This window comes from Ambystoma mexicanum, chromosome 1q (assembly GCF_040938575.1).
Source record: "Ambystoma mexicanum isolate Mex_15411 chromosome 1q, UKY_AmexF1_1, whole genome shotgun sequence".
In the NCBI taxonomy this organism is placed as follows: domain Eukaryota; kingdom Metazoa; phylum Chordata; class Amphibia; order Caudata; family Ambystomatidae; genus Ambystoma; species Ambystoma mexicanum.
The window spans coordinates 478,509,204-478,536,673 of NC_090922.1; the positions used below are offsets into that span (position 1 = coordinate 478,509,204).

General features: G+C 45.6%; 1 protein-coding gene and 1 long non-coding RNA gene across 2 annotated transcripts in view; one reads left to right on the plus strand and one right to left on the minus strand.

Annotated features, from left to right (window-relative positions):
- Window positions 1–27,470, plus strand: part of LOC138521599 (uncharacterized) — a 135,230-nt gene that overhangs the window by 101,752 nt on the left and 6,008 nt on the right. The gene's annotated exons all lie outside the window — the stretch shown is intronic.
- Window positions 21,515–27,470, minus strand: part of LOC138521590 (phospholipase A2 inhibitor and Ly6/PLAUR domain-containing protein-like) — a 176,952-nt gene continuing 170,996 nt past the window's right edge. The window contains exon 5 of the mRNA XM_069634539.1: window positions 21,515–21,645. Within this exon, the coding sequence (XP_069490640.1) occupies window positions 21,515–21,645 (131 nt within the window). The remainder of the gene's footprint in view (window positions 21,646–27,470) is intronic.

A 27,470-nucleotide genomic window follows, 5' to 3' on the forward strand; every position in this document is an offset into this window, starting at 1 on the left:
TCCCTTGCGGCAAGATGTGTGTTCCCTTGCGGATTGGCTCGGTACAACAGAAGCGTTGGTACAGGAGAACAGAACTAATATTGCTAGCAATCAATCGGAGGTTGCCACAAGGATGGAGAAGTTTCAAGCCTTTGAGCATTGTGCCGAAGATGCAGAAGGCAGAGCAAGAAGGAATAGTGTTCAGATCCTAGGCTTGCCAAAGGGGGCGTACGGAGGGGGCCCTACCTCATATGCTGAGAACTTGTTGTTGCAGGAGGTAGTCCCAGGAACACTGACAAAGGGCTTCACAATAGAACGAGCCCACATATCCTTAGCTAAAAGGCAGCTGCCTGGTGCCCCCCGAGGCCGCTGATTGCAAAGATCCTAAATTATAAAGACAGGGAGCAAGAACTGCCTTTTTCCAGGGATGGAGGAGTGATAGAGCATCCTCAAAGCTAACCCTCTATCTGAATTACACACAGCTGGTGTAGAGGAGGAGGGCCGCATTCAGCCTCCACAAAGAGGAGCAGCTGCGTGGGGACAACGTGCGATATATGGTAATATGTCTGGCAAAACTAAAAGTGCTTTATGATATTCGATCACATTTCTTTGAGGACACTACAGCGGCACAAACCTGGACGGACAACAATGACTGTTGCTGCTGCTCTGTGTCTGACTGGCAACCACTTTTGGGCATTCTAGATTAGCAAATGGCGGGAACATGGTGATTTACACCCCTATTTTTTCCCCCCTTGTGAGGGGTGCCGGCTGCCTGCTGCATTTGCGGCTGACACTTTTCTATGGACGCTGAACACTTTTTTCTTTTTGATACCAGTTTTAAGGTATTGGCTGCAGTGCGTCACTCTGGAGTTTTATGTTTCTTATGTGTTGTAGTTTGTTCTGCTCATGTCTGAGGTTCGGCTTGTGGCAGTGGCCATGCTTCATGATTGATGGGATGATTGGGTGGATATCACGGAGGGTACTGTTTGGGGGTCAGGTAGCCGGTGTCTCAGAGGGGTTAGGAAGGGCCTATGGAGATGAGCGGGACCCGAGGATGTTTCGGCATGACCAGTAGTGTGTGTTGTCACATGGAACATCCACAGTCTGAATGGCTATATTAAAAGACTTTGCATATCTGCGCAGAATGGGAGTGGGAATAGCTTTATTACAGGAGACATCTTACAAGTGACAAACAGAATAAGCGTGCTGGGAAGTGGCGTGGGCAGCTGTACAACTCCCCCTTCTCTGCATTTGCTAGAGGTGTACTTGTTTGGATTGCGCCAACTGTCCCCTTTACGAACCTGGAAACCAAGGTTGATTATGAGGGCAGAACGATATTAGTCCTTGGTTTCCTGGAGGGAAGGAAGATATGCATTGTAAATTCTTATGTCCCCAACCATGCCACTATGCTCTTTTTTTTTTTTTTTTTTTTTGTTGCTTTGCTTTAGTCAAGACTGTCTCCTTATAGAGGTACCCTGTGGATATGGGTGTGATTTTAATTGCACATTGGTCCTGACCATCTGGATAACACTTTTAAAAGGCCTGCTCCTCCAGCGAAAACTTTAAGGGAATTGTTGAAGAACCTTGAGTTGATAGATGTATGGAGGGTGACACATGCAGAATGGCCCTATTTGTACTTTTCTGCCCCTCACGGGGTGCATACCCACAAACTATTTCACAGGACAGGAGATAGCCTATAAGTCCAGGGTCCTTTGTGATCATGCTCTGCTGATGGCTACCTGGTGGAGGAGATCATGCAAATTTGATTTTGCAGAATACACATGGATGCTACACGAGGAGGCCGATAAACCTGGGAGGCTATTGGCCTGATTGTATAGACGAGAGGATAAGAGGGAGATGACTAATGCTATAAAGGATGCACAAGGAGTCGATGGGCACGGGCAAGAGGAGATTAATGTGGTCTTTGCTAAATATTATTTGACCCTGTAGTCGTCTGGAGCGGAGGCTTGTGACCCAGGCATTGCCAAAGCCTTGTCTCATATCGCACTGCCTTGCCTCCAAGTGGCCCAGAGGACAGTGCTGGATGTCCTGCTCTCAGTCGAGGAGCTGCTGGTTGCTATTTGAGCATTGCCGTCTAGTACAACCCCAGGAGCGGATGGCTTACTGGGGAAATTTTACAAGGAGTATGCTGAGAGGAAGAATACGAGATAGGGATAGTATCTAGCAGCCTGCAGGAATCAATTATAGTGCCTGTGCTCAAATCAAATAAGTCATCACTAGCCTTCAGCTCTTACAGACCCTTTTACATGGTCAACCAAGACTTTAATATTCTCACGCCCCTGTTGGCTGCCAGGTTAAAGTGAGTGATTGGCACCCTGGTACATGTGGATCAGACAGGATATGTGCCTGGTGTGAACATCACGTGGAACATGAGGAGACTTCACCACATTATAAATAGTACTTAGGAACATGGACTTGGATTGTGCGGTCACCTCTTTAGAGACTGTTAAGGCCTTTGATACAGTCTGATGGGACTGGTAGTATGAGTCTCTGCGTCACTTTGGTATTGGGGATTGTTTCTTGAGATGGGTGCGCCCGGTGTACACTGGACCCATGGCCAGGGTGCGAATGGGTACGCAGATTTCTAATGGGTGGGTGCTGGGGAAAGACACTAGGCAGTGCTGCCTGTTACCCCGATGCGGTTTATTCTTACGCTAGAGCCGCTTGCAGTCTTCCTTAAATCAGAATACTCATCTTGGTTGACGGTGTCAGATACTTTAATTATACGCAGATGATATGCTCCTCTACATTATGTACCCAGAGGTTAATTTGCAATATCTACTTGATGTGATTGACTGATTTGCTGAGGTCTCCGTTATACATATCAGATCAAAATCCTGTTTCCGCTAGCCAGGCTGCACGACCTCCGTGATAGGTTGTTGCCCACCTTAGGGTTGCACTTTTAGATATCTTGGGGCGAATGTGCGGCACAACTTCCCCGCCTCGCAAGAACACTATATGCAGAGGGCTTTAGACGGTACAATTAAGTCTACGGCTGGAGAAGGCTACCATTGTTGATGATTGGTAGATTGGCACTCTTGAAAATGGTTGTGTTCCCTCGCCTGTTATACTGTTTTGTCAGCATACCTTACATCATCCCCCAAAAATTATTTTGTAAGTTGGATTCTGTTAGCAGTGTTTGGGGGCGGGGGGGGAGCAGAGGTACAGGATTGCACGGTTTACCTTACATGGGACTTTAGGAATAGAGGGGTCAGATTACCCTCTTTGAGCTGTTTTACATGGCAGGACAGTTGCAGTTTGTCATGGGCTGGGTTGCTGATGAGCCTTCTTTGGACACCTGGCTATTACAATCTGCTTTAAGCAGTACTTCCTAAGGAAGGTGCTGTGGGTTCATGAAAGCAGATTTTTGCGCATGCCTCACCTCTTGGAGCCTGGGAAGACCTTTCAGCACAGGATGTGTCGGCTTCTGGGAGTTGCAGACCCTTACTCCCCAAACATCCCCCTGGTTGTGTAGGCGGTGGCTACGGTGGGAGAACTGTTGCAAAACAGGAAGATGCTGGATTTCAGCTCTTTAACCCAGATCTCAGGAATACATGCAGGCCAATTTCTGTTGCATTCAGGCCTGGTGAGGGAGATTAGGAATCAATGGCCTGAACTTTGTGAGGGTGTGGAGTCCGATCCAGTATTGGAGGCCATGCATGATATGTCTGAGGGAGGCCACGTTATCTCCAGAATATACAAACTGGTTTTCAGTAAGATGGCGGAGCCAGCTCTAAGGGTGCATTTGCAGTGGGAGTCGGGCCTGGAGAGTAACTGTACAGCTGCAGAATGGGTTTGAAAGGTCTCCAGAAATGCTGATTCAAATTACTGCAACAGTTTGTGACACACAGGACAAATATGACCCCAGACAAAATGCCTCAGGTCCCTGGGGCAGTACAGCAGGTTTGCAATTGATATGCTGACGATGGGGCATATATGTTGCACATGTTTTGGAGCTGGATGTTCCAGAGGTACTGAAGGTACTCGACGGCAATCAGACAAAGTGTTCCATTGGGTATTGCAATGCATTCTTGGCCACCAGAAGACTGCCTTCTGGGGATGTTTCCACGGGGGAAGAAACACAGTGCAAAATGAAAGAGCTGATCTGCATATTGGCCAAACGCAGGTTTGCTATGGCCTGGAAGGTGAAGGAGGGACCCAGTGTTGAGGCATGGTTGTGTGATTTGTATAGATGGGCAATGGCGGAAACTTGCATCTGTATAGCACTGTAAGTAGAGGTATGAAAGAAGTTAACGATGATGTGGTTACTTGGAATGCCCTGACACAGGTGATGTTTGCACCCTCGGATGACCAAACTGGGTTCGCAAATGGATGCAAATCTCTACCCCGCATCCACGTGCCCCTGTGCCCTGGTAAAGATTTGTTGGGATTCCGGACTGGGACTGTACGAACAGGTGTTAATGTATGTTTATTTTTGTTGTTTTCTTGTCTATAATTTTTTTGCTTTGCTCCAAGATCCTGATTTTACGTTCCATTCATCCTTTCTTCCGTTTCTTATTGTTTTTTTCTTTTGATATTGTATTGTTTGCTGTGGTTTTATGAACAGTATTGATTACAAGCAATAGTTTGTATGTGTTGTATGTTAATATAAAATAAAAACACAGTTAACAAAATTATATTTTCTCAAAATAGCAATAAATTGGAAAACATTCTATGCAAAAAATTGCATCAGTCTCTGTACAACTATCCAAAAATGGTATATAGGAAAATGACTACTTTCCAAAATAGATTACATCCAAGTTTTTTAAGAACAAGTAAACACGAAAATGTATGATTAATGAACCCAGGGGGCTTTAAAAAATGTGAGGATGTGTGATCTGTCCTTATGCACTAGATAAAACCAAAGTAATTAAATTTCGAGTGGATTGTGTCATTCAACGTATTCCTCATCTTAGATGTATTCCATCCAGCTTTGCTGGTCTTCGGAAGATTTTTTCGACAGAGTGCGTCGATGTCGATGGTCCCTCGAAGGCCTCCGTCGAGGGTGACGTCATCGGGTGTATAAGTAGCACGCGCGGCGACCGTTGGCCTCAGTTCCGTTTTTCCGCAGTATACGTTGCTTCGGACATTCGGCGCGCCTCGAGTTCTGTGTTATAATATACAAAGAAGAAATATGTCCTCGTCATCAACGCCGACCACGACCCCGAAATCGGGATTCAAAAAGTGTAAGTCGTGCGGCTCAAAAATGTTGATCATGGACCCACACTGTGTTTGTGGTGCCTTGGAGAAGGCCACGACATGGAGGCCTGTTCGAAGTGTCAGGCGATGACTGGGAAGGCCTTGCGAGAAAGGAGAGGAAAGCTACGGGTAGGTCGAAAAACCGATCAAAAAGCCTCTAGCGTCGAGTTGAGACCCCATGAGGAGAAATCTCCTCGACGCGAAAGACATCGATCTAGGTCCCGAAGCGATTCTCATCGCTCGTCGTCTTCGTCAAAAAAATCGAAGAAACTAAGCCACAGGTCTCCCTCCACCTTGTCAGACGAGTTTCCGAAAAGGATGAAATGCCCCACGAAACATTAATCTTCCGAAGAGTGGGAAGCATTCAGGGTCAAAATGATGGAGGTGTTTGAGAAGGCGAAGACTCGGCCCGTGCCTGCTTCGGAAGCCGGCCGGGAGCGTCATCGCTCCGACACTCGCGCGCCCTCGAGCCCGGGTAATCGTAAAAGGAAGGATGGGGAACCTTTCAGGACGCCAAGCGAAAAACAGTCGAGTCGACCGTTCGAGGTCACCGACGCCGTCCGAGACCTATCGCACCTCGAAGGGAAAATCGTCGAAGACCGCCTCGACGCCCTCGAAGCAGACCCTGTCGACGACCACTATGCCGTCGACGCCTTTATCGACGCCGATACCCTCGGCGTCAAAGGCTCCAGCCAAGCCAGGGAAGCCAGAAAAAGAGAAGGAGAAGGTTACAAAACATGTAATTTCCTCAGAGCCTGGTACTACACCGTTTCCTCCTCCTCTCCCAGAGGTTGTTTTCAAGCCTCTCCCTAGGAAGGAGTTTTTCAAATCCATGACCTCAATTTTTGAGGAACAGGAGAGATCTGATGAGGAAAATGTACCTTTTGGGTTGGAATATGGCACCCCAAATGTCCCAGAATGCTTGATCTCGGAGGAAAGCAGAATGAGGGATTTGGTGGAGTTTTTACTCAATGCAAGTGGCATTGGCACATCTCCTGAGAATGACTTTGGTAGACCAGATCCTTGAGAGCATGCCAGTCCATCATACTGTCAGTTAACCAAGGTGGTAGATTACTTGGGATGGGCTAGACCACCAGCCCAATTCGTCCAAGATGATTTAACAGACATATTGGACCATGGTCCCACTGAAGACCCAGTACTACCCTTCCATGTAGCCTTGCAAGACAGGGTGGCCAAGAAATGGGGAAACTCCAGATTCTATTCCTCTGGTAAATAAGTCCCTCACATCAAAATACCGCCCGGCCAGTAGCGACCCCGGCTATCTGTCAAAACATCCAACTCCCGAGAGTCTGGTCATACAAGCAGCCACAGCTTCCAACAAACTTGCGTACCCTTCTATCCTTCCAGACAGGGACGATAAGCGTGTGGATGGTTGGGCACGGAAGGTATTTTAAGCTGGGAGCATGGCATTAAAATCTGCCAACTCCACATGTGCCTTGGCAACATTTTCGTACACTCTTTGGGAGTGCATCGCAATGGCGGTGGAGCACATACCAGAAGGGGAAGAAAGGGAAGGTTTCCTAGCCATCGTTAGAGATGGAAAGGAAGCCATGCAAGAATCCCTTCAATCTGGATTGGACACTGCGGATAGTGTAAGCAGCTCCATGGGCACTAGCTCGGTAATGCGCAGATTTGCGTGGTTACGGAAGTCGGGTTTTGCACCGGACGTACAGAACTGCCTTCTGAACATGCCTTTTGACGGGTTTTATCTTTTTGGCAACAAGGCTGACGAGAGCCTTGAGAGGTTGCAGACCTCAAAAGCAGCTGCCAAATCTTTAGGAGCTGCTATTAGGCAACCTCAGCCTTTTCGTGCACAAGGACAGTCATTGAGGTGACGATCCTATCGTTATTACACCTCATATGGAAAGGCGAGAGGAATGGCCAGTCAAAGGGGCCAGAAAAAGGCCACTCGCGGTGGACGAGGAAAATGTGCTAAGCCGACTCCAGCTACAGCCTCTCTGCCATCAGCAGCTGCAACATCCACCACAAAACCACTTTGAGGACTTGCATCACAAAACACCTGTAGGAGGCAGGCTGTCACAGCATCTGCAAGAATGGCGAGCCATTACTTCAGATGTTTGGGCTCTAGAAATAATAGCCCAAGGCTACTGCCTTCCCTTTCTAAAGCAACCTCAAAGCAATCCACCAGGGAGACACCCGTTGAAGTCTTCAAACCCGCTCTTACAGCAGGAAGTTTCAACCCTGCTGGAGAAAGGTGCTATAGAACCAGTACCTGCAGCGGAGAAGAACAAGGGATGGTACTCGCTGTATTTTTTGATCCCCAAAAAGGACGGAGGACTGAGACCCATCTTGGACTTAAGAAACTTGAACAAGTTCCTCAGGAAGGACAAGTTCAAGATGGTTACCCTTTCTCAGATCCTTCAGGCCTTTCAACTTCAGGACTGGTTGGTGTCATTGGACCTCCAGGAGGCTTATTTTCATGTGCCGATTCATCTCAAACACAGAAAATACCTGAGGTTCGTAGTTGGCGACTCACACTATCAGTTTCGAGTCCTGCCATTCGGGTTGACCTCCGCCCCGATAGTCTTCACCAATTAATGGTAGTCGTGGCAGCGCACCTCAGGAGAGGGTGGATTCATGTCTACCCCTACCTGGACGATTGGTTGAACAGAGCGCGTTCTGCCGAGCAAGCACTGGATCATCTGAAAGCCACCTGCCACTTCCTCCACAAACTGGGCTTCTCCCTCAATTTCCAAAATGCCCAAAATCTCCAGGCTTACGACTTTTTAAGGTTGCTCAGCCTCATGGCATCATACATCTTCCTGGTGCCAGAGGCACGCTTGAGGATGAGATCCCTTCAATGGGCTCTAAAGACTCAGTGGTCCCAGTTCTCGGGTCAAATGACGGATTCCGAACAAGGTCAGACAAGCTCTTCTATGGTGAACCTGTACAGAGAACATCCTAAAAGGAGAACCTTTTTGGCAACCATGGCCGGAGATCACAGTAGTGATGGACGCCTCACTCCTGGGGTGGGACGCTCATGCCAACAATTTGACAATCAACGGTTGTTGGTCTCCATCGGAGTCCAAACTACACATCAACCTTTTAGAGCTGAGGCCAATCAGACTAGCGCTGAAGGCCTTCCTGCCATCTGTCAGGGGAAAGAATGTCCTGATAATGACGGACAACACAGTGGTCATGCATTATCTAAACAAAAGAGGAGGTGTGGGGTCACTACCTCAGTGCAGAGAGGCAATGCAGCTCTGGTATTGGGCAATTCAGGAGGGAATCTCTTTAGCAGCAATTCATCTAGCCGGGGAAGAGAATGACGGCAGATGCTCTGAGCAGGCAGAGCACGGTGTTCCACGAATGGGAACTGGCTCAGGAAGTCATTCAAGAGATCTTTTCCCTAACGAGAACCCCTCAGATAGACCTGTTTGCAACCAGTACCAACCGAAAATGCGATAGGTATTGCTCAAGGGAATTTCCCCCGAGAGGAGCCCTGGGGGACGCGTTTGTGGTGGAGTGGAATTTCCCACAATTGTACGCGTTCCATCCGATTCCCGTCATTCCTCAGGTCATCAGGAGGCTGAGATGCTTCGGGAGCCGCATGATCCTAATTGCCCCGGATTGGGCCAGGAGAACGTGGTACCCGGACCTTCTAGATATGTCCATCTGTCTCCAGTACGTCTTCCTCAGAGAGAGAACCTTCTCTCTCAAATGGAGGGTCAGGTTCTCCATCCAGAGGTCAAAACACTCAACCTTCATGCTTGGTATCTGAAAGGCTGAGATACAGGGATTGGAACCTTCCAGATGATGTTATGGAGGTGTTGCTTTCGGTAAGAAGGCCAGCAACAAAATCTCTATATCGTTGCCGTTGGAAAAAGTTTTGCAACTGGTGCAGAGAAAAGAATGTCGATCCTTTTCTATGTTCTATTCCGGAAGTACCATCTTTCCTTCTGACCCTAGCACATAGAGGTCTAAACATCGGAACAATAAAAGGTTACCTTGCAGAGCTTTCCATTTTCAAGCGCTCATCGGAAGAATGCTCCTACTTCAAAATTCCTTTGATAACACAATTCTTGAAAGGTCTCACTAATGTGTTTCCTCCTCACCCATTTCAAGTACCGATTTTGGGATCTCAATTTAGTCCTAAAATTCTTAATGTGTGCTCCTTTTGAGCCTATGCACACGTGTCCATTAAGATTACTAACGTGGAAAATGGCCTTCTTAGTTGCTCTAACATCAGCAAGAAGAGTGAGCGAATTGCAGGCACTGTCTTCTGGGCCACCCTATACTGTGTTCTATAAGGACAGAGTTGTATTGAGGGTTAAACCATAATTTTTACCAAAAGTAATATCTGATTTTCATTTAAGTCAGAAAATTGTTTTACCCACATTCTATCCTCCACCCCATCCTTCTAAGGAGAAGAAAAGATTACACAGACTGGATCCAAAAAGAGTTTTAAGCTTTTACATCTCTAGACTTTCCAGACTTAGAGTGGACAACCAGTTGTTTATAGGTTACACACTGGGTCAATCGGTGACAAAACAGACAATTACACGCTGGATCGTACTTTGCATTTCAGAATGCTACAGACTAGCACAAAAATACCCACCAGAAAAGTTGAGGGCTCATTCGACCAAAGGCATTGTCTCTTCGACGGCCCTTCAAAGAGGTGTTCCAATAAGATCCATTTGCGAAGCAGCAACTTGTTCTTCAGTACACACCTTCTCAAAATTCTATAGCCTGGATGCTTCCCAGTCTAGGGAGCTGACTTTTGGAAAAGCAGTGCTTTATTCCGCCATCTAAAGGCATTGGAAAAATTCTCACCCCTCCTCCAGAGAAAGTATGCAAAATACTGCTTTGGGAGTCTATCTAAGATGAGGAATACGTTGGAGGACACAATCCACTCGAAGAACAAGTTAATTACCAACTAGTAACGTTCTTTCGATTGGATGTTCCTCCAACGTATTCTTCATTGCCCTCCCAACCTACCCCTCTGTAGATTTTTCTTATACACCTGATGACGTCCCCCTCGACGGAGGCCTTCGAGGGACCATCGACTCGACGCACATTGCCCTCTGCCGAATTTCTTTCCGAAGAGCAGCAAAGCTGGATGGAATACATCTAAGATAAGGAATATGTTGGAGAAACATCCAATCGAAACAACGTTACCAGTTGGTAAGTAACTTGTTCTACCAATTTGAAGATAAATCAGTTAGAACATTCATGAACTGTAACACCAAATTTGTGATTTATGCAATAAGATGGATTTGGGGAAAATATTAGATAGGAAACACAATATTTAAACTTAATGACCGTATCAAAGAACATCTAAGAGGGATTGGTTATAAAGACCAACGTCAACCGATCAGTGTACATTAGGAAAAAACACATCAATGCTGATATACAGAAACTGAAAACTATAGTCTGAGTGAATTAAACCATTAGAAAGATAAGGAAATAGAGAGTTTGAATTGTGACAGCATGAGAGGGGCTGTAGTGGGTCTTATTCAGGACCATGAACAACATATTTTTTTATTAAACCAGCTTTTACTTAGAAAGGGGTTTGGATTTTAGGATTTTATGTTGTACAGATTGGGAATATGAATATCGGTAGGCAAATTCAAGTATATGAAAAAGGAAATAGTATTTCAGAATATCGCTTTAGAGTAAAGATTTAAAGCGGGCTTTACACTAAACATCTGACAATGTGCACCTCAATGGGCAGGAAGTTTACCAATATGAAGACTTAATATGTTGATTTTGGCTGATCTCGCAAGGGTTGTTTGATCAACATTTTTCATCATGGCTGGAACTCAATATTTGGTGAAAAAATGGAGGCATAATTTGTGGATTATTTCTAATGAATTTACGATAGTCTTCTTATATACACTTATAAACATTAAATCATATAACCTTAAAAAAGTAGGTATCATACCACAACAATACGGGTCGCATGATGAGGTCACGTGGGTGACATCGCACACTAAGCGTGCACATGCATGGCACTCTTGTGGCTCTTTTGTAGAAATTATGTGCCAATTATATAAGTAGAGATAAAGTGTGTGGCAGCCACTTAAAGGAAAAGCAGAGGTCTTGCCGAGAGGCTTAGCTACATTACAATGCTTTTTATAATGCATGGTCATATGTTGAAGGATTACCTTTTGAAAGCAAGAACCAGTAGATAATGTAATAGGTTATAAGGGGATATGAGTACAAAGCTATGCTTAATTGAACTAAGGATAAATGTTTGCTAGAACTAAGGTGATCCATACTTAAGTATTGCATAGTACTAAGCAGAGTACTTGATTTCATATCAAAATGATCTTGGAAATCAAAATACTCTCTATATTGTATATTTTTCATAGCATAGCTGAAAATTAACAACATTTGATGAGACTACAAGAAGTTGAAAATTACGTAACTAACTTGCAACCTTTTGATATTGATAACGCGCAATCTTCCAAAGTACAGGTAAATACAGTTTTTATTCTAGAACTATAGTAATGTTAATTTCTTGTGGGAAAACATTTTTTATTATTCTTTATTAATACATGTTGTCAATATACCAAATTTGGATTTAATGTGCACTTAGCAGAATATATAAATCTTCTGTTTTCAGATGTAAGCATTCTGATTTGAAATTTGGATGAATTTGGAGACAATAGTTAAGAAAGTGAAAATACAATTTGAATGAAGGGAGATTTTAAAAGCTTGTGTCAACACTATTTAGGAAAGGTGACTCACTGACATTGCATTGTACTCTTTGGATATTCTTTTGTATAAGATTCAAGGTTAAAAAATGAACCTATTAGTTAATTGATGGATATTGTGTGTAGAGTTTATCAATACTGTATATAGGTGTTGAAGACCATTATTAATTATGTGCTTTGATTCATTGAGGCCAAATGTGTCATGTCATCTAATATATTACCAATGTTAAAAATGTCTTGTGTATATTTTATGTTTTACGATTATTTTAAGATTCTGGGTTTTTTCTTTGATTATCCTATATGCATCCTTGAAAAAGATCCTAGAAGGATCATAAAATGTGTTGGCACCGAGTTATTAAAGTGAAAGAATCAGTTATTGAAAAATAAAATGACATCAAGAACTTAAAGTAAAAGGAATTACTGTAGTTGAATAAGTGAATGTTTGAAAATATTGTGTTAAACCAAGCCATTTGATTTCTCATAAAATCGACTGTGAATCAGGTCTTTCAATGAATCTGAAAAGTGCGAAGTGTCTTTGCTCTGTGGTTCTTAAAAAATGTACACCTTTCTATTATCGTGGAAACCTAATAAAAAATTAGAAACCCCCACAATAGAGGTAAATCCAGTTCATGTCTGAAAGCGAAAACGCGTAGATCGCTTAGCCCTTTGTTTTGGCCTTTTGCAACCGAATACTCAAATAATTTTGAGTAATTTGTAATAAATAATTGTTACACTGACCTGAAGGCTTTTTGGCTTATGTCTGGCCACAAAGGTTCTTCTAACATATTTTATTCTAAGAGTGTAAACCATTGTCCTTTTGAATTCAAAATATTTTTCATAGTTAGACTCAGTTCCTTCTCAGTGCACAGGTGTACCTCGTGCTGAATATCCTGAAATCTTCTGACCTTTAATAGTAAATTGGTTTCTCGTATTGTCTTATTCAAAATCCGTATAGAGACCAACATATTTAACCAATGAACCCCCATGGGTGGGGGGGGACTTTAGTAGGCCAGGTAATGCCCAGGCAATTACAAGCCTGAGTAAAGGAAGGGCTTAACGGAAGACCGGGCATCACCAGTCACCCTGCCCATAGGGTTTAGTCTATTAGCACCTCGAATGTTTTACCAGGGTGCTAACATGTTTAAAAACGGAGTGTTTGCCATTTCTCAACTTGGAAAAAACTACAAATCAAGATGTCCACCAGGTAGTCCCTTCTCCCTGTCCATGGTGGACATTGCGACGTCAGGGAGGTGCTGGGAACACTGAGTCTTCCTGACGCTGGCGAAGGTCAAGGGAGCACCAGGTAAGTATGGCATTGGTAGGGGAGGGGAGGGATGCAGAAACTCGAGTTCAGGGTTGCAGGAAGGGGAACGCAGCATGCTTTTACCTGCTGTCCCGCTGGGGAAGCTCCGATTAGGGGCTTTACCATGAGATGAAGACCCCGTTCTGAGCTTCCTGATTGGCTAAGAGCCCAACACGCCCCCACCGGGGTGCCAAAAGTCCTCGTGGCAATGTTTCTTGAATTGTGTGACTGTTCTCTTGAACGTTTACCATGGGCTTTTATGTCTATCCAAAATCAGCAAGGACAAATTGCATTCAATGTTTTTATTGTTGTCCCTTCTGTAACCACTTCCTTTAATTCTGTATGAAAGATACATTCACATATTTGCAGTAGCTGAAACCAAAATATATTTATTTTTCAAACACAATGTCATGTAAGTAGATTTTCCATAGTGTGGTATATCCTTTGTTGAAAACTTGGACTCATTGACAATTTTTGTTAATGGACAAGTTGCCCCATATGCTGACATTTTCTCTTTTTCAACACAACTGTCGCAGAAAGCCTACATAATTTCATAGCAAAGGATGTTTTACCTCCAAAACAATATGAAAAGATATTAGGGAGGTGGGTTATTCCTGGGATAGCAGGAGATGCAAGTGCCAAGCCTGTGATGTTGATGGGTGCAGGTCAAAAGTACCTGGATCCTGGGTACTTATCTGGTTCAAAAGAATTGAAAGAGACACTTGGGGATATACTATTCGAAGGGAAGAGGAAAATATCTGATAGGTCTAAGTGCTTTGGGTGTGGTGCACTCACTGATGTGGGAGGGTGTAATATGACTAATGAGGGCTTAGTAACAGTTCAATTAGAGTTGCTCTTCCAACAGCCAGGACTGTGGCAGCCGCCTGAGGGGATTTGTGTGTATAGTGTAAGGTAGTAGAGGTGGTGCTTCGATGCTGGAGAAGTCTGAGCAATCCGTCAACATTCATCTGAGTCTTGCTAATGGTTTGACCATAACATAAGGCAGATGGGAGAAGAAGGGAAGGGCAACCCCAAAGTGCATTTATTGAGATCTTCTACCCATAGTCATACCTCAGAAGATGCAATGGATCTGTTTTAGGTGGTCCAGGGAAAAGGAATTTCAAGTTGGAGCTGGCAAGGGGAGGGTATTATGGATTCCGGTGCAGAAATGAAACTGGAGAGGACCAAGCATAGCATGATATGGTTTTCACATGAAGGAGGGTGTTTCAGTGTTTGTCTATATCATAAGACCATACACCACCTTAAAATGCACTCTTATGTATGAAGCAGCTTTACTCGGATTATAATTGTTTTATATCTCCCCTGTGCCAATCCAGACCGCACTGATTAAAGAAATATTAATTGGACACAGCCCTGGAATGAAAGAATCGTTACATGCTTCTTGAATATCACTGTTCATAAAAGTGGTCTCCTTCATGGCTCTTTGTGGATTCAGCAGTTGAAGCTCATCAGAAAGGTTCAATAGAAACAATTTATTTTTCTCAAACATTCCAGTCAGCATGGACATCAGGCCTCAAGCTCGTCGGCAGATGCTCGAAGTGGAGGAGACAAGTTTGGTTGCCCTTGTAACTAAAATGGCCACTTGTGACTTCAGTGTCCCACAAATAACAATATTGCCTCTATTTATTTTTAAATCTGTTTATTGGCATTTGTTATTTGTTACAAGCACAGAAAAATTGTCAAATCTGTTATCAAGCAGTAAATCAGATTGCGGCTCAGGTTATTAACATTTATAACTTAACAACTTAACATAGAAACTTTAACTATCTCCAGGTGTCTGCTTCTTGAGGGGTCGGTACCGAGTGGGGCTCAGGGAGGGTCAGGATTTACAGGAGGTGAGGGGACTTCCTTTAGGAGGGTTCACATGAAGGTATGGCTGGACTTTCTCGAGGACTCTGCTCCTGTCCTCGGGGCCTTCTACTGCATGCTTGTGGTGATTCATGGGGGCTTATCATCAGAGGGGTAAAACAGGGGGTCTGTAAGCCCTCTCCAGGCATCTAGGGTCATACTCGATGCATCCGTGGATCTGGCTACACTTTCTTCCCAAGCTTTCGTTTCAGCTCGCACCCATCGTTTCAGTTCTCTGTGCCAGATTTTTGGTTGTGGTCCCGATGGTTTCTTCCAGGACATTGCAATTGTCCTCTTAGCCAGAATGCTCATAATGTCCATTAATCTAATGAGGTGTTTTAGTTTTGCTGGTCTGGGGTATGTGCCGAGTAGGCACTCCTTAGGAGTCCATTCATATCTGGTCAGCCCCAGAGTTTCGCTTGTCTGCTGTATGAAGGACCACAGTGAGTGTGTCTTGGCACACCGCCAGAACATGTGGAACAGGTCCGCATTGTCCATTTCGCACCAGGGGCATCTGGAGCTCTGAGTATTATGGAGCTTGGCAAGCCTGAATGGGGTTAGGTATGTACGATGTAGAAGGTTCAATTGTATTTGCCTAAATCTATGGTTTCTGGATACTGTTTTAGGAAATATGAGGGCCCTTTCCCATTCACAGTCTGTTAACTCTCGACCTATGTCTGCTTCCCATTTGGATTTTAGCCCAGCACTGCGTGGATTGGGGGTGTCGTTTAAGTGGCTGTAGATCTGTGACACTGGTCTCCCTCCCTCTCCTAGTTCGTATAGCAATGTGATCAGGGGGTTCGTGTCCGGTTCCTCCGGCCATGTCGACCATCTGGCGCGTGCCGTGGATCTAAGTTTCTGGTACCATAGAAACTGGCCAGTGTGGACATCATTTTGTTCTTGAAGTGTTTCGAATTCCATGAATTCCCCCTCCATGTACAAGTCCCCCCATGAGTAAATCCCCTTCTGTTCCCAGTGCCTGAGGTGTTGCAGATCTGCAGGAGAATTGCATAGGTCTGAGATAAGCGGTATGTTTGGGGAGTACTGGTGTCTGACGTGTGCGAGGGATTCTGCCCTATGCCAGATTTTGCGTCCAAGCGAGACCAATAGGGGGGAATTTCTTATCAAATGGGTGGGGGCCCAGGGAAGTTCTTTCAAGTATAACGGGGAGACCAGCGGCTGCAGGAGTGGCGTCTCCGATGTGGCATCGTCTGCTAGCCACTTGGTGACAAAGCCAAGCTGCGCTGCTAGGAAGTACTTTTCGAAGTTTGGAAGTTGGATTCCCCCTTGAGTGTACGGTAGTGACAACGTGGCAAGCGCTATCTTTCGTCTTCCCTTCCCCCACAGGAAGTCTCTCAGGATAGTTTCCAATAGGCGAAAGAAGGGCGCTTTGATGTAGAAGTGTACGTTTTGAAATCCGTACAGGAATCTGGGAAGGACAATCATTTTAGTTATGGAGGCCCTGCCCATCATGGATAGGGGGAGTTTCGCCCAGAAGGCCATGGATTTCCTCAGGGCCGGGAGAGCAGCTTTAGTGTTGCGCTCATGCATTTGTTCCGGGGAATGCATTATGTGTATGCCCAAGTATTTGAACGAGGTGTGTTCCCACCTTATTCCCACCGAAGGAAGCTCCGATGGTTCTTTTCCCTTAAGACTTGCCAGGGGGAAGAGGCAGGATTTGGCTCTGCTGAATTTTATTCCAGAGACCTTCGCAAAATTATCTAGGACCTCCAGCATCGTGGGCACATTATAATATGGGTCCTTGACAAATAATAGGACATCATCCGCATAGAGAGAAATGATGTGGTCAGTGTCTCCCAGTCGGATCCCAGCATCAAAAAATTGCTTTCGAAAATAGATTGCAATGGGTTCCAGGCCCAGTACGTAGAGCATGGGGGAAAGGGGGCAGCCCTGTCTGGTCCCTCTGCATATGTTCCAGACCTCCGATACATGCTTCCCAGTTTTTACTCTGGCTCTAGGCTTCGTGTAGAGTATCTTGATCCACCTTATGAACCTAGGGCCGAAACCAAACCCCTCCAGAACCGCCAATAGCCATTCCCAAAAGATCGAATCGAACGCCTTGATGGCGTCTAGGGATAACAATGCGAACGCTTCTGTGCCATCCCCAGTTTGGGCGATGACATGTTGCACTCGGCGCAAATTCATGGTTGTGTTTCGGGCAGGTATGAATCCGCATTGGTCCTCATGTACTAATTCCCCTATAATTCTGGCCATTCTATTTGCTAATACTGTTGTCAGAATTTTCGCGTCGTAATTAAGCATTGCTATCGGGCGATAAGAGTCGCATCTATCGGGGGGTTTATTAGGCTTGATAATCGGGATCAGGAGGGTCTCTCTCATGCTATCGGGTAGTATCCCTGTCTCATATGCTTCGAGAAAGACCTCATGTAGCAGGGGCGTTAGTGTGGGCTCATACGTCTTGTAAAACTCTGTGGGTAGGCCATCGCTCCCAGGGGTCTTGCAAGTGGCTAGTGATCTAATAGCGTCCGTGATTTCCTCAGTTGTGATTTCTGTGTCTAGGGCCTCTGACTGCTCTGGGGGCATCCTGGGGAGTCCTATCTCTTCAAGGGTGTCCGTGATTTTTTCTAGGGGGACCTGGTCATCATGTGAGTAAAGGTGTTCATAGAAGCCCTTAAACGTTTCGTTAATAGCTTGTTGTGTTTGTACCACCTCCCCCTCTTCGGTGTGTAATCCTGTAATAGTGTGCCTGGGGTGTTCTTTTTTGCAGAGCCAGGCAAGCATTCTGCCTGGTTTGTCAGCCTCCGTGTGTATACGATTGGTTTTGGTGGCATAATCAAATTTGGCGAGCCTATTCCATGCCGAGGTGGAATTAGTTCTAAGTGCTCTGAGGTTGTCTTCCCTGTGTTCCGTGTCGACCGGGGCTGCTTCCAGTTGTTCTATTTCCCGCTCCCAGTGGGCCAGTTCACCCCTAAGTTGTCTCCTGATGCCCCCTGCTTTTGCTATTATTTCTCCTCTCGTCACTACTTTCAGGGCGTCCCACATTGTGCTTAGGCGGTCTACGCTCCCAGTGTTTCTTTCTATGAAGTTTTCTATGAATTCGTGTAGGTCCTCCCTAAATGCCGGGTCTCCCAGGGCATCTATCGGCATTCTCCACATTGGGATAGGAGGTCTGGGGCCAGTGTGATTCCAGCCCACCAGGAGGGGTGAGTGGTCCGAAATGGTTCTGCCCAGATATTGGGCTTCTTCTATCTGTGGAAGGTGCTCATCGCTTATAAAAACATAGTCCAGTCTGGTGTGGAGGCCATGTGGAGTGGAGAAATATGAATACTCCCGAGCGTCGGGATGGCACTCCCTCCAGGTATCTGCCAAGTGTAACCTATTGACTAGTAGGGAGAGGGCTGTGGTAGCTGCTGAGGGCCCTTTCGGGTGTGGGAGGGACCTATCTAGTATCGGATCATGGACACAGTTAAAATCTCCCCCCCAAAACAGGATTTCATGCCTGTTTAGTGCAATCTTAGTGTACATGGAGTTTAAGTGTGATGGGATGTTAGTATTGGGGAGATAAGAGTTCACTATGCAAATATCCGATTGTTCTAGCCTGCCCCAGATTATTACAAATCTTCCCTCTGGGTCGGACTCGGTCTTAGTTATCCGGAAAGGGAGTTGTGGGTGAATCCAAGTATATACCCCTCTTGCATACTTGGAGTACGAAGATCCGGCCCCCTGGCCTCCCCAGTGTTCACTTAGTTTCGCTAAGGATTCAGCCGTGCAATGTGTCTCTTGGAGTAACGCTATCTGTACTTTCTTTCTATTTAAATAGGACTTGACCCTATTCCGGCGTAGGTATGATCCCAAACCTCTCACATTCCAGGTCAATATCTTTATATTCATCTTAGCCGCCATTACAGAGTAATTGAGTCACACTCACAGTTGTCAGACCCCTGTTACCTTCATATGTCCTGCCACACCGTCCTGGTCTTCTCCTCGCCCGCCCTCTCGCTCCGGCCCCAGGTCTTTCGCTGGTTGGAGATTTTTTAACTTGTGTACATCCCATTTTGGTGAACGGGAGGAAAACTAAACTAAACTTTCCAAACTGACCCTAGCAGCCGCTTTTAACTTGCAGCGCTCAGGGGCTCCTGAGCCTTCCAGGCCACTCCTGGCCTTCCGGATCAGGTTGTGTGTGAGCAAACTGCTTACACCTTTGTTGGTGGGGTGGGTTGTTTGTCCGCCGCTTGTGTGCTCCTTGGGTCTCGCGTCCGATGTAGCGGGTTTAATGATAGAACTTTCCTGATGGTTCGTTTAACTACGATTCGTGTTGCTTCCCTTTCAATTGCTGCAGGGATTGCCGTCGCTCACATTCATCCGGGGGTGGGTGGTCATCCCCGATCTGAGTTCGGTGGGTCTTCCTTGTCGTCCGCCAGGTTGTTATGCTCAAGCCACATATTGGCTGCGGCTGGGGTCTCCAGGAACGTTGCTTTTCCTTTATATAGAACCTTGAGTCGTGACGGGTATAAGAGCATATATTTTAAGTTGAGCTTTCTCAGCCGGGCTTTTATCGGAATGTAAGAGTTCCTGGCTCGCTGTACTGCAGGGGTGTAATCTGGGTATATGACTATTGTGGAGCCATTTCTTTTAATCTCCCCGCCTTCTCTGGAGAACCGGAGTATGATTTCGCGGTCTCTGAAGTTTAGGATCTTAGCTATGATTGGGCGTGGATGTGATCCAGGTGGGGGACGTCTCTGGAGAGACCTGTGAGCCCTTTCAACGGAGAACCCCTGGGAGAGTTTTGCCGCCCCTATTTCCTGCTGTAGGAGCGTTTCGATGAAGGTTGTCGGGTCCGGGCCTTCCAAATCTTCAGGGACCCCCAGTATACGAATGTTATTACGGCGCGCCCGACCTTCAGCGTCCTCAGAGCGGGCTTCTAGCCTTGCTACCTTCTGTTCCAAGTCTCTAACCGTCATCTCCAAATCTCGGGTGTTCTCAACATTTTCCTGCAGGGCTGTCTCAGTCACCGTGACTCTTTCCGTTAGATTGCGGGCGTCCTGCCGCATCAGTTGCATGTCAGATTTCACTTCTTCAAGCCGTCCCTCGAGTGATGAGCGGAGGGCCGCTATCGCCTGGAGGACTTGCGTGTGTTTAAGGTCTTCCTCTTGTTGAGGCGGGTCCTCAGGGGTTTCTTGGTCTTGTTGTGTTGACTGTCGTTGGGGCCTGACTGTCGTGAAGGAATCCATCGTGACTAGTTTCGGCTTGGACCTGGGGGGAGACATCCTCTGATTAATGATCTGTAAGTGCTGCCCCCGGCAGGGTGAAGATCCGTCGGCGATCCCTGTGTTGGGATACTAGGGAACTTGGTCCAAAGGATCCTACCTCGGGTACTCGGTTGCTTCTGGTTGCCGGTGTTTCCCGCCGTTTGGTTCAGAGAGTATGGAGGGCCCTGCTCAGGGAGTGGTTAGGCCCAGGGCCACAGGTTGCGTCCGGTATTTTCGGCTTCCTGCCGGTTTCTCCAACGGGATACCGGCCTGTAGGTGTCAGGCTATTGGCCACCCGTGGTGTGAGTGGGTTCTGCCCGCTGGGGTCTTCGTCTCGCGGGTTTACCCGCGTATCAGGCAGCCTCTAGAGCAAACGGGCCAGTCCTCTTCGCAGGAGTCAGTATTGGGCCCCAGGCCTCGCTCCCCCAGGCTGCTGGGACTGCGTGAGGTAAACTGCGGGTGGTCCCGCTGGGGAGTGTTGTAAAGGGGACCCAATCTCACTTCAAGCGTTTTCTCACCGCCGGAACTGCTCCGTGTTCCCCGCTCCAGCGTCCGCGGCAAATGCGACCTCCTCCCGGCCGTGCCCGCGCCGCGATTTCATCCACCTCCGCAGCCGACACTGGCAATCGCTGGCGCCGGCCTCCCGCTCTCAGATGTCCGCCGGCGACAGGCTCCTCCGCAGCAGCCGCCCCCTTCTGCAACAGTTCGTGGTGGGACCCAGGGGGCCGAGGCTGGCCTTTTCCTACTCTGCGGCGGGCGCCGCCATCTTGGAATCCCGGGGGGACTCGAGTTCGGGCTTCCCGTTCTCCGCCGTTCGGTCTCCGATTCCACCCAAAGTTGTTGTCGGGTGCTGGCGATCGGTTCCCCCACACTATTCTGGCCTTAGTAAGTCTCGTAGACCCGGTTTCAGCGTAAGTTGTGCGATAGTTTCAGGATCGCGGACGGAGCTCCGTGGAGGTCTGTCTTTACGGCATGCGCGCTGGCCACGCCCCCCAACAATATTGCCTCTATGATAGACTTCCACTTTGTGACCAATACATGCAGGAAGGAGGTCAAGCAGGGTCACATTTACAATGGTCCTCTTCATGAAAGCAGACTCTCCTCTTTAGTGATTCTGATCCTGCAAGCTTCTTTCACACAAGCAACAATCCTACTCCTAATTACTATGTTAAGGATGGGAAATTGACTCTTTGTCGGTGGTAGTAACCCATTTAAACTTGAATTGCATCTGAACATTTATAGTCAAACTGGAATGTTTTGATCCCTTCCATGCTGAGAATTCCTACATCACAGGCATCTTTTGTAGCACATGCTCTGAAGCTGTATGCTCTCACAGCTTCACCTGCAATGTAAGAACAGCACACAGTGAGTTAGTGAGTGAATGAAAGCTTTATGTATCGCACACTCTACAGATGTAACTACCTCCAGACACAGTATAAAGCAAAAGCAAGTCACCAAACATGTTATACATTTGATTTAGCCCTTGAGGGTGGAATTGAACTCTCCTCCTCCTGCGATTCCTGAAAGAGAAAGTCTTGCCACTGATGCACATGATAGTGTTGTGTGCGCAACAGAATCCGAATGAATTTGCTGTTTCAACTCATGGAAGAGGTTTTCTGTTCTCGTTATGGAGAAGGATTTCTTCCAGTTAATTAGACAAGTAGTTTAACTGATGGAATATATCAGAGATATAATAAACAACAATATTGTAACCGATATATCCTGCTGGCCTGGATTAGGGACAAACAAGGAAGTGGCTGGGACAATATGGGAAAGTATGTACGCACGTATATATTGGATTTATAGTGCAAAGTTAGCTGGGAAGCAACAGAGTGATGTGCATAGGGGACACACCTGGGACCAGATTCCAGAAACTTTGCACCAGAGCAAGTGCAAAATTGCTCCATATTAGCACTAGGTCGAAGTTTGCCCTACTGCAAAAATATTGTGGCCATATTGGAAATCATTTGCACCATGACAAGTGCACTTTTTTCATGGTATAAGCATTAGAGCAAAAACTGCCCTATTGCAAAAAGCATGCACTTTGAATTTGCACCAAGTTATAACTGCTAATACAGTGACACTTTGCACTTTCACCAGTGCAAAGCTTCTGTAATATGGCCCCAGGGTTTTTTTTATAATTGTTACACGGGGTATCAGATTTTCCGGCATATGTTAGTGGGGTTTGGAGGAATTATGCATAGGGGAGAGGTAGTGTTGAGTGGCACGATCAGTGCTTGGCAAGATGTCCTTTAAAGAATAGGTTGTTCAAGTCCATTTTAGGTGTAGGATTAAGGATGCCCATCTGATCTACATAGGTAACCTATTCCAGAGACCATGCTCAGATAAGGCCTGTTTCCAGGTTTTTCCCCTCTTGCAGTTCTTTGTTTCCAGTCCGAAAATGTTATGGCTTCTGGTGGCCTGTTGGTCTCCAAAGTCAGTGGATTACATGGCAATAGTATTGAATGAAACAATGGCAGATGCAATGTTTTCTTTCTAATCAGTGGTCAAGGAGTGGAGGGGCCTCATGACTCACTCAAGGTTCCACATCACATGATTTGACCACCTGATGTTCAAGAAAACTGCAGTCCATAAAGACCACAACATGTGCATACATTTCATTCAAGTACATCAGTTTACACAATATATGGTGTAATGCACTTTGCTTATTTTGAATTGAGTCCTCCTTTGCATAGCCATGATTGGTTTTCAAGGTAATCACACGAGATGCCTAATTATGCAACTTCAATGTATATTGCAGCCCTACCAGCTTCTCCTATTGTCTATTGTGATATCTAAGTTCTAGAGGATGATAAATGTGCACGTTAGTATGGTACCTACATGCATCATAAAAGTGAAAATGTGTTTGTTTGTGGCGGCATTTGTGGTGAAGCGTTGTTCCTTATACAATTCCACAACGTTTCAGCAATCTGCATCACATTTTACATAGTTACCTGTTAGGACATTTTGAACATTTCTAGCTACATGACATTTGGACACCCCACCCCTTTCCCTGGATTCCAGCACCTTCACACATGAGATGGATGCCTGAAATCGGTGAAACATCAATGTGGTCGTAGAAGGACCAGTACCGACACGAGGAACAAAACTCCAGGTCAAGGCTCTAGGACGGATGGTTTCCAAGATATTTGCACCGCAATGCACCACTCCAGGGTGAGGTGACATGTGGGGAGAGAGCAAAGAAGGTCTCAGTATGCAGCAGCACACCAACTCTGGCCACTTCCCAATCTCTGCTCCGGGGTATGGCAGCCAGTCACACATGGCCATTCTCAGTGCAGTTTACTTCATGGTGCAAAGCACATCGAGATATAAACGAATCGGAACAGGGACCTACAGGATCAGTGTTATCATGTCTGTCTACAGAACGCATCCAGAGAACGGGTACTTCTGCTAGTAGTCTAATAAAGGTATTTGAAAAATATGTCTAATAGGGAAACGCAGAAAACACCAGTCTCTACACTATGCACCTTTTATAGGAATGTTGGCTACTTTGCTGCCTTATCCTACAAAATTAATATTCTGTGATAATGACCCCCTACCTCTGTCTATAGACTATATAATGCATTAAAGATAGCCAAGGAGGGATGTTGCTATTGAATGCAATCAGTTATTTTAGAAGCTTGCTTGCTTTTAGAAACATCCAGTATCTCCTGGAAGGAAATGATCACCACAGTGACATTTTTTGCAATTCCCGACATACCGATTTATATAGTACAGGGGGTACTTACCAACAGGTCCCATAGTATGCCAATCCACACTGGTTTGCCAAGCCCAGAGATTTAAAAGGGTTAATAGGATTGACCCAAGTTTGATCCAAACCAAGTGGATTCAGAGCTTCTATCTCATTCTTCATCTAAAGAAACAACCCCTGTTGGAGATACCACCTTAGAGCAAGCCACCATCTATCTTCATGTCTCTTACGTAACGTTAACTGAGATGAGGTTGTATGAAGACTGTATAGGTAGTAAGGTGAGAACAGGTGGAGATAGATGGAGAGTGAGAACGAGGGTCGAACATGAGCAAGAGTTAGAAGTGTTGAAAAATGTAAAAAAGCAAATGAGGGAAGGGGGACAAAATGAAAAGTAGTAAAAGCAAGCAAATTATATCAGATCAGTCAGATACTCTGTTAATTATCTTAGAGATTGCTTTCTAGCTGCCTGAAAGAACATCTTTGTAGTTTACTTAAATTGATTTTAGCTGGGTCTGAAGTCTGCATGAAGCCGCACCTGCAGCTACCAATTATTTGACTCCCAGTGCTGAGGAGCCAGAAATCTTGCAAGCACAGAAGCACTAACCCCATACTGCAACATGGTGAGAGAGAAGCGCAATGAACGCTTATATTGTGCCTGTAAGGTGAGTCCCTGCCAGTGCAGCCACTGCTGCTTCACAACATTTGCACGGGCCTCCCTACCTCCCCACCTCACTTCTGCAAGTCTGCAGTCTACCCGTAAGCCAGCAGAAATTTGGCAATGATTCAAAACATCAAACGCAAAGCATTCTTGGTAAGAGAAGATACATACTGACCCTCTTAAGAGTCAATGATTCTTCACTGTGTACTGGAGTTTTTGATGAACAAATATGTGTTATTACTCGGCACAGAGTAAAGGGATTCATGTTGATAGGAATCTGTCCGGTTTTAATCGTTAAAATGTTGGCAGTGTCGAATGCTTTGTCTTTCATCATTTGAAAATTGAAAACTTTAGACTGCAGAAGTGAACAATAGTAATAATGAACATGGTAATTTTTATGGAGAAAATTGCTTGACACCCTGTGTCTCACTTAAAAAGTCACTTAAAAATAAGCATTGGCAAAGCCAAAAGACCTTGCATCTTAAATTTAGTATTCTTGGGTCCTGGGGTGCAGGGTAGCTTTTAGGAAAAGAACAGGAGTAATAACATGTAGTGCATCACAAAGATGAAGAATACATCAATGTACCAAGCAGCTGGGACACAAACCATGCTTTTAGAAGTATCATTCACAAATCTATACCCAACTTACAAAGTTCCACTTGTTCCGACAAAATGGCAGGGTAGGGATGTGTAATCGCAGGAGATTTGCCTAATCCATCCAATTCATTCTGCCAAATTTGACCGCAAATCTATGTGAAGGTGGGTAATGGTAATAATTAAGGTGGGGGAGATAAAGCAGGGCTGCACAGGGGTCACCCCCTGCATATATTTGCATATAATCTCGTCGATGAAATCACATATAGCCAAAATGGCCACTGCTGTAACAGAGCTTTCACTAAGATGCGCATGTTCTGCTCTGGGGCCATGCTTTAATTTGTATCTTCGAAAGCTGAGGCAGAGAACAAAAACTCTTTCTAGCCTCAGGTAAAGCTGAAAGAAAAAGTCATTGGCATGTGCATGTAAAATAAGCGAGATACAGGCCTTCTGGTTGAGAAGGGCACCAATGTTCTCATCTGTCTGCTCTATATGTACACAAATACCTGCCACAAATAAGAAAAAATGCAAAGGGTGCATCCACCTCAACTCTTGACTCGTAATCGATGGGAAAACTCATTGGCCATATTGAATCCTTTGAGTTCCATTGTGCCACCTAGCACTAATTACTCTAGACTGTCCAGGATTTGGAGACTGGGAGACACCAGCTATGTTGCCAGCTTTAGTTAACAAGCATTGGCAAAGCCAATAGGTCTGGCTTTGTTATAGTAGAGAGTAATACTCACCCCCCCCCCCCGAACCCCACCCACCCCTGTGGGAGTTAATACAAAACATCTTACCCTGTACATTTACAAATCCAGATCCTTGCACATTATTTAAACATTTCTGTGAGAATTGTCTTAATGGAATGCAATAGTGTGACAGGGGCCTGGATACAATCCATACACAATGATCCCTCACTGGCAGATACCTGATGAAGACAGATGAAAAAAGAGAACATGACAGTTAAAAAATAATTTTGGTGCCTCCAAAAATATTACGGGAGTGAGAATTTGCCCAGTGCATCTTGCATGAGTATAGCAGCGCGAACATGGGACGAGTTCCCACAAGCGATCACAGTGAGAAGACAGCGATCTGAATTGATTTGGTATGTTTTTGTCCCACCTCCACACCTGAGCAAAACAAAAGGTATATTGAGTGCCCGTTGGACAAGCATCAGAGGATTCTAAGGGGTGATTGTTGGGATCCGCAATGGGAGTGTAGAGGGCCTGCACAGCAGGCAGTCATCATAACCCAGCCCACTCCAGAAACTTCTGTGGTCCATCAATGGGCACAGGAGACGGCCCATAGAGCAGGGATGGGTCGTGCCTGATCATTTTATGATGCATCCCATTGTAAGATGCTAGTGTCATTGCATGTGAGCTGAATCTTGTGCTGCCACCAGTGTTGCTGTCAACAGCTATTTAATCCCTAATCAGTCGAGGCTATAGTTGCAGAATTATTATCATATTTTGGACATTAGAAAATCAATGGTATCTTGGCTCTTAAATATTAGGTGCTATCAGTTAACACTGAAGATGTTTAATATCAAAGCACTCCTCCTAGAGGTATGTTGCTTTCAAAAGCATGGGTGCATTAATTAGCCCCAAATTCGGTGAACTTTAGCGACGGCTGAACATCTTTGTCACATTTAAATTGGCACACCTTTGGGATTCTGATATCCTTAGATTGAGAAAATACAAATGCCCACAAACGTGTTGGACAAGTAGCATCAGAGTGCAGCGTCGAGATTCCATTGCAAGGTCAATGGTGAGCATTAAACGTTCTTTTTTTTTAAATTACATTTTTTATTGATTTGCTAAGACAACAAAATACAAACAAAAGGGCATTTTACACATTACATGAAAGCAAGATGCATGGACGTAATTTGGGGTCACCAGGGCTTGCAGCTGTGATCCCTATGGTCACAGACTTGGAGCTGCTCCCCCTGGCATCTCCCCTGCTACCCCTGTACTTGAGATTTTATGTCCTTGAAATAGTTTTTTGTTTTCAACAGGAGACACCTGCTAAAAACACAACCTATTTAAGACAAAGCGCAAGCTCCATGATGCATCCCTCTGAGTGGCGGGTGCAGCGCTACTTTGTCTGGACTGGACTGAGTGTTTAAGCTCATGGTTGCTAATCCAGCTCATCCCCCGGCATCATTGCAGACAGCCAGGCACCATCCGACCCCACAGATCCA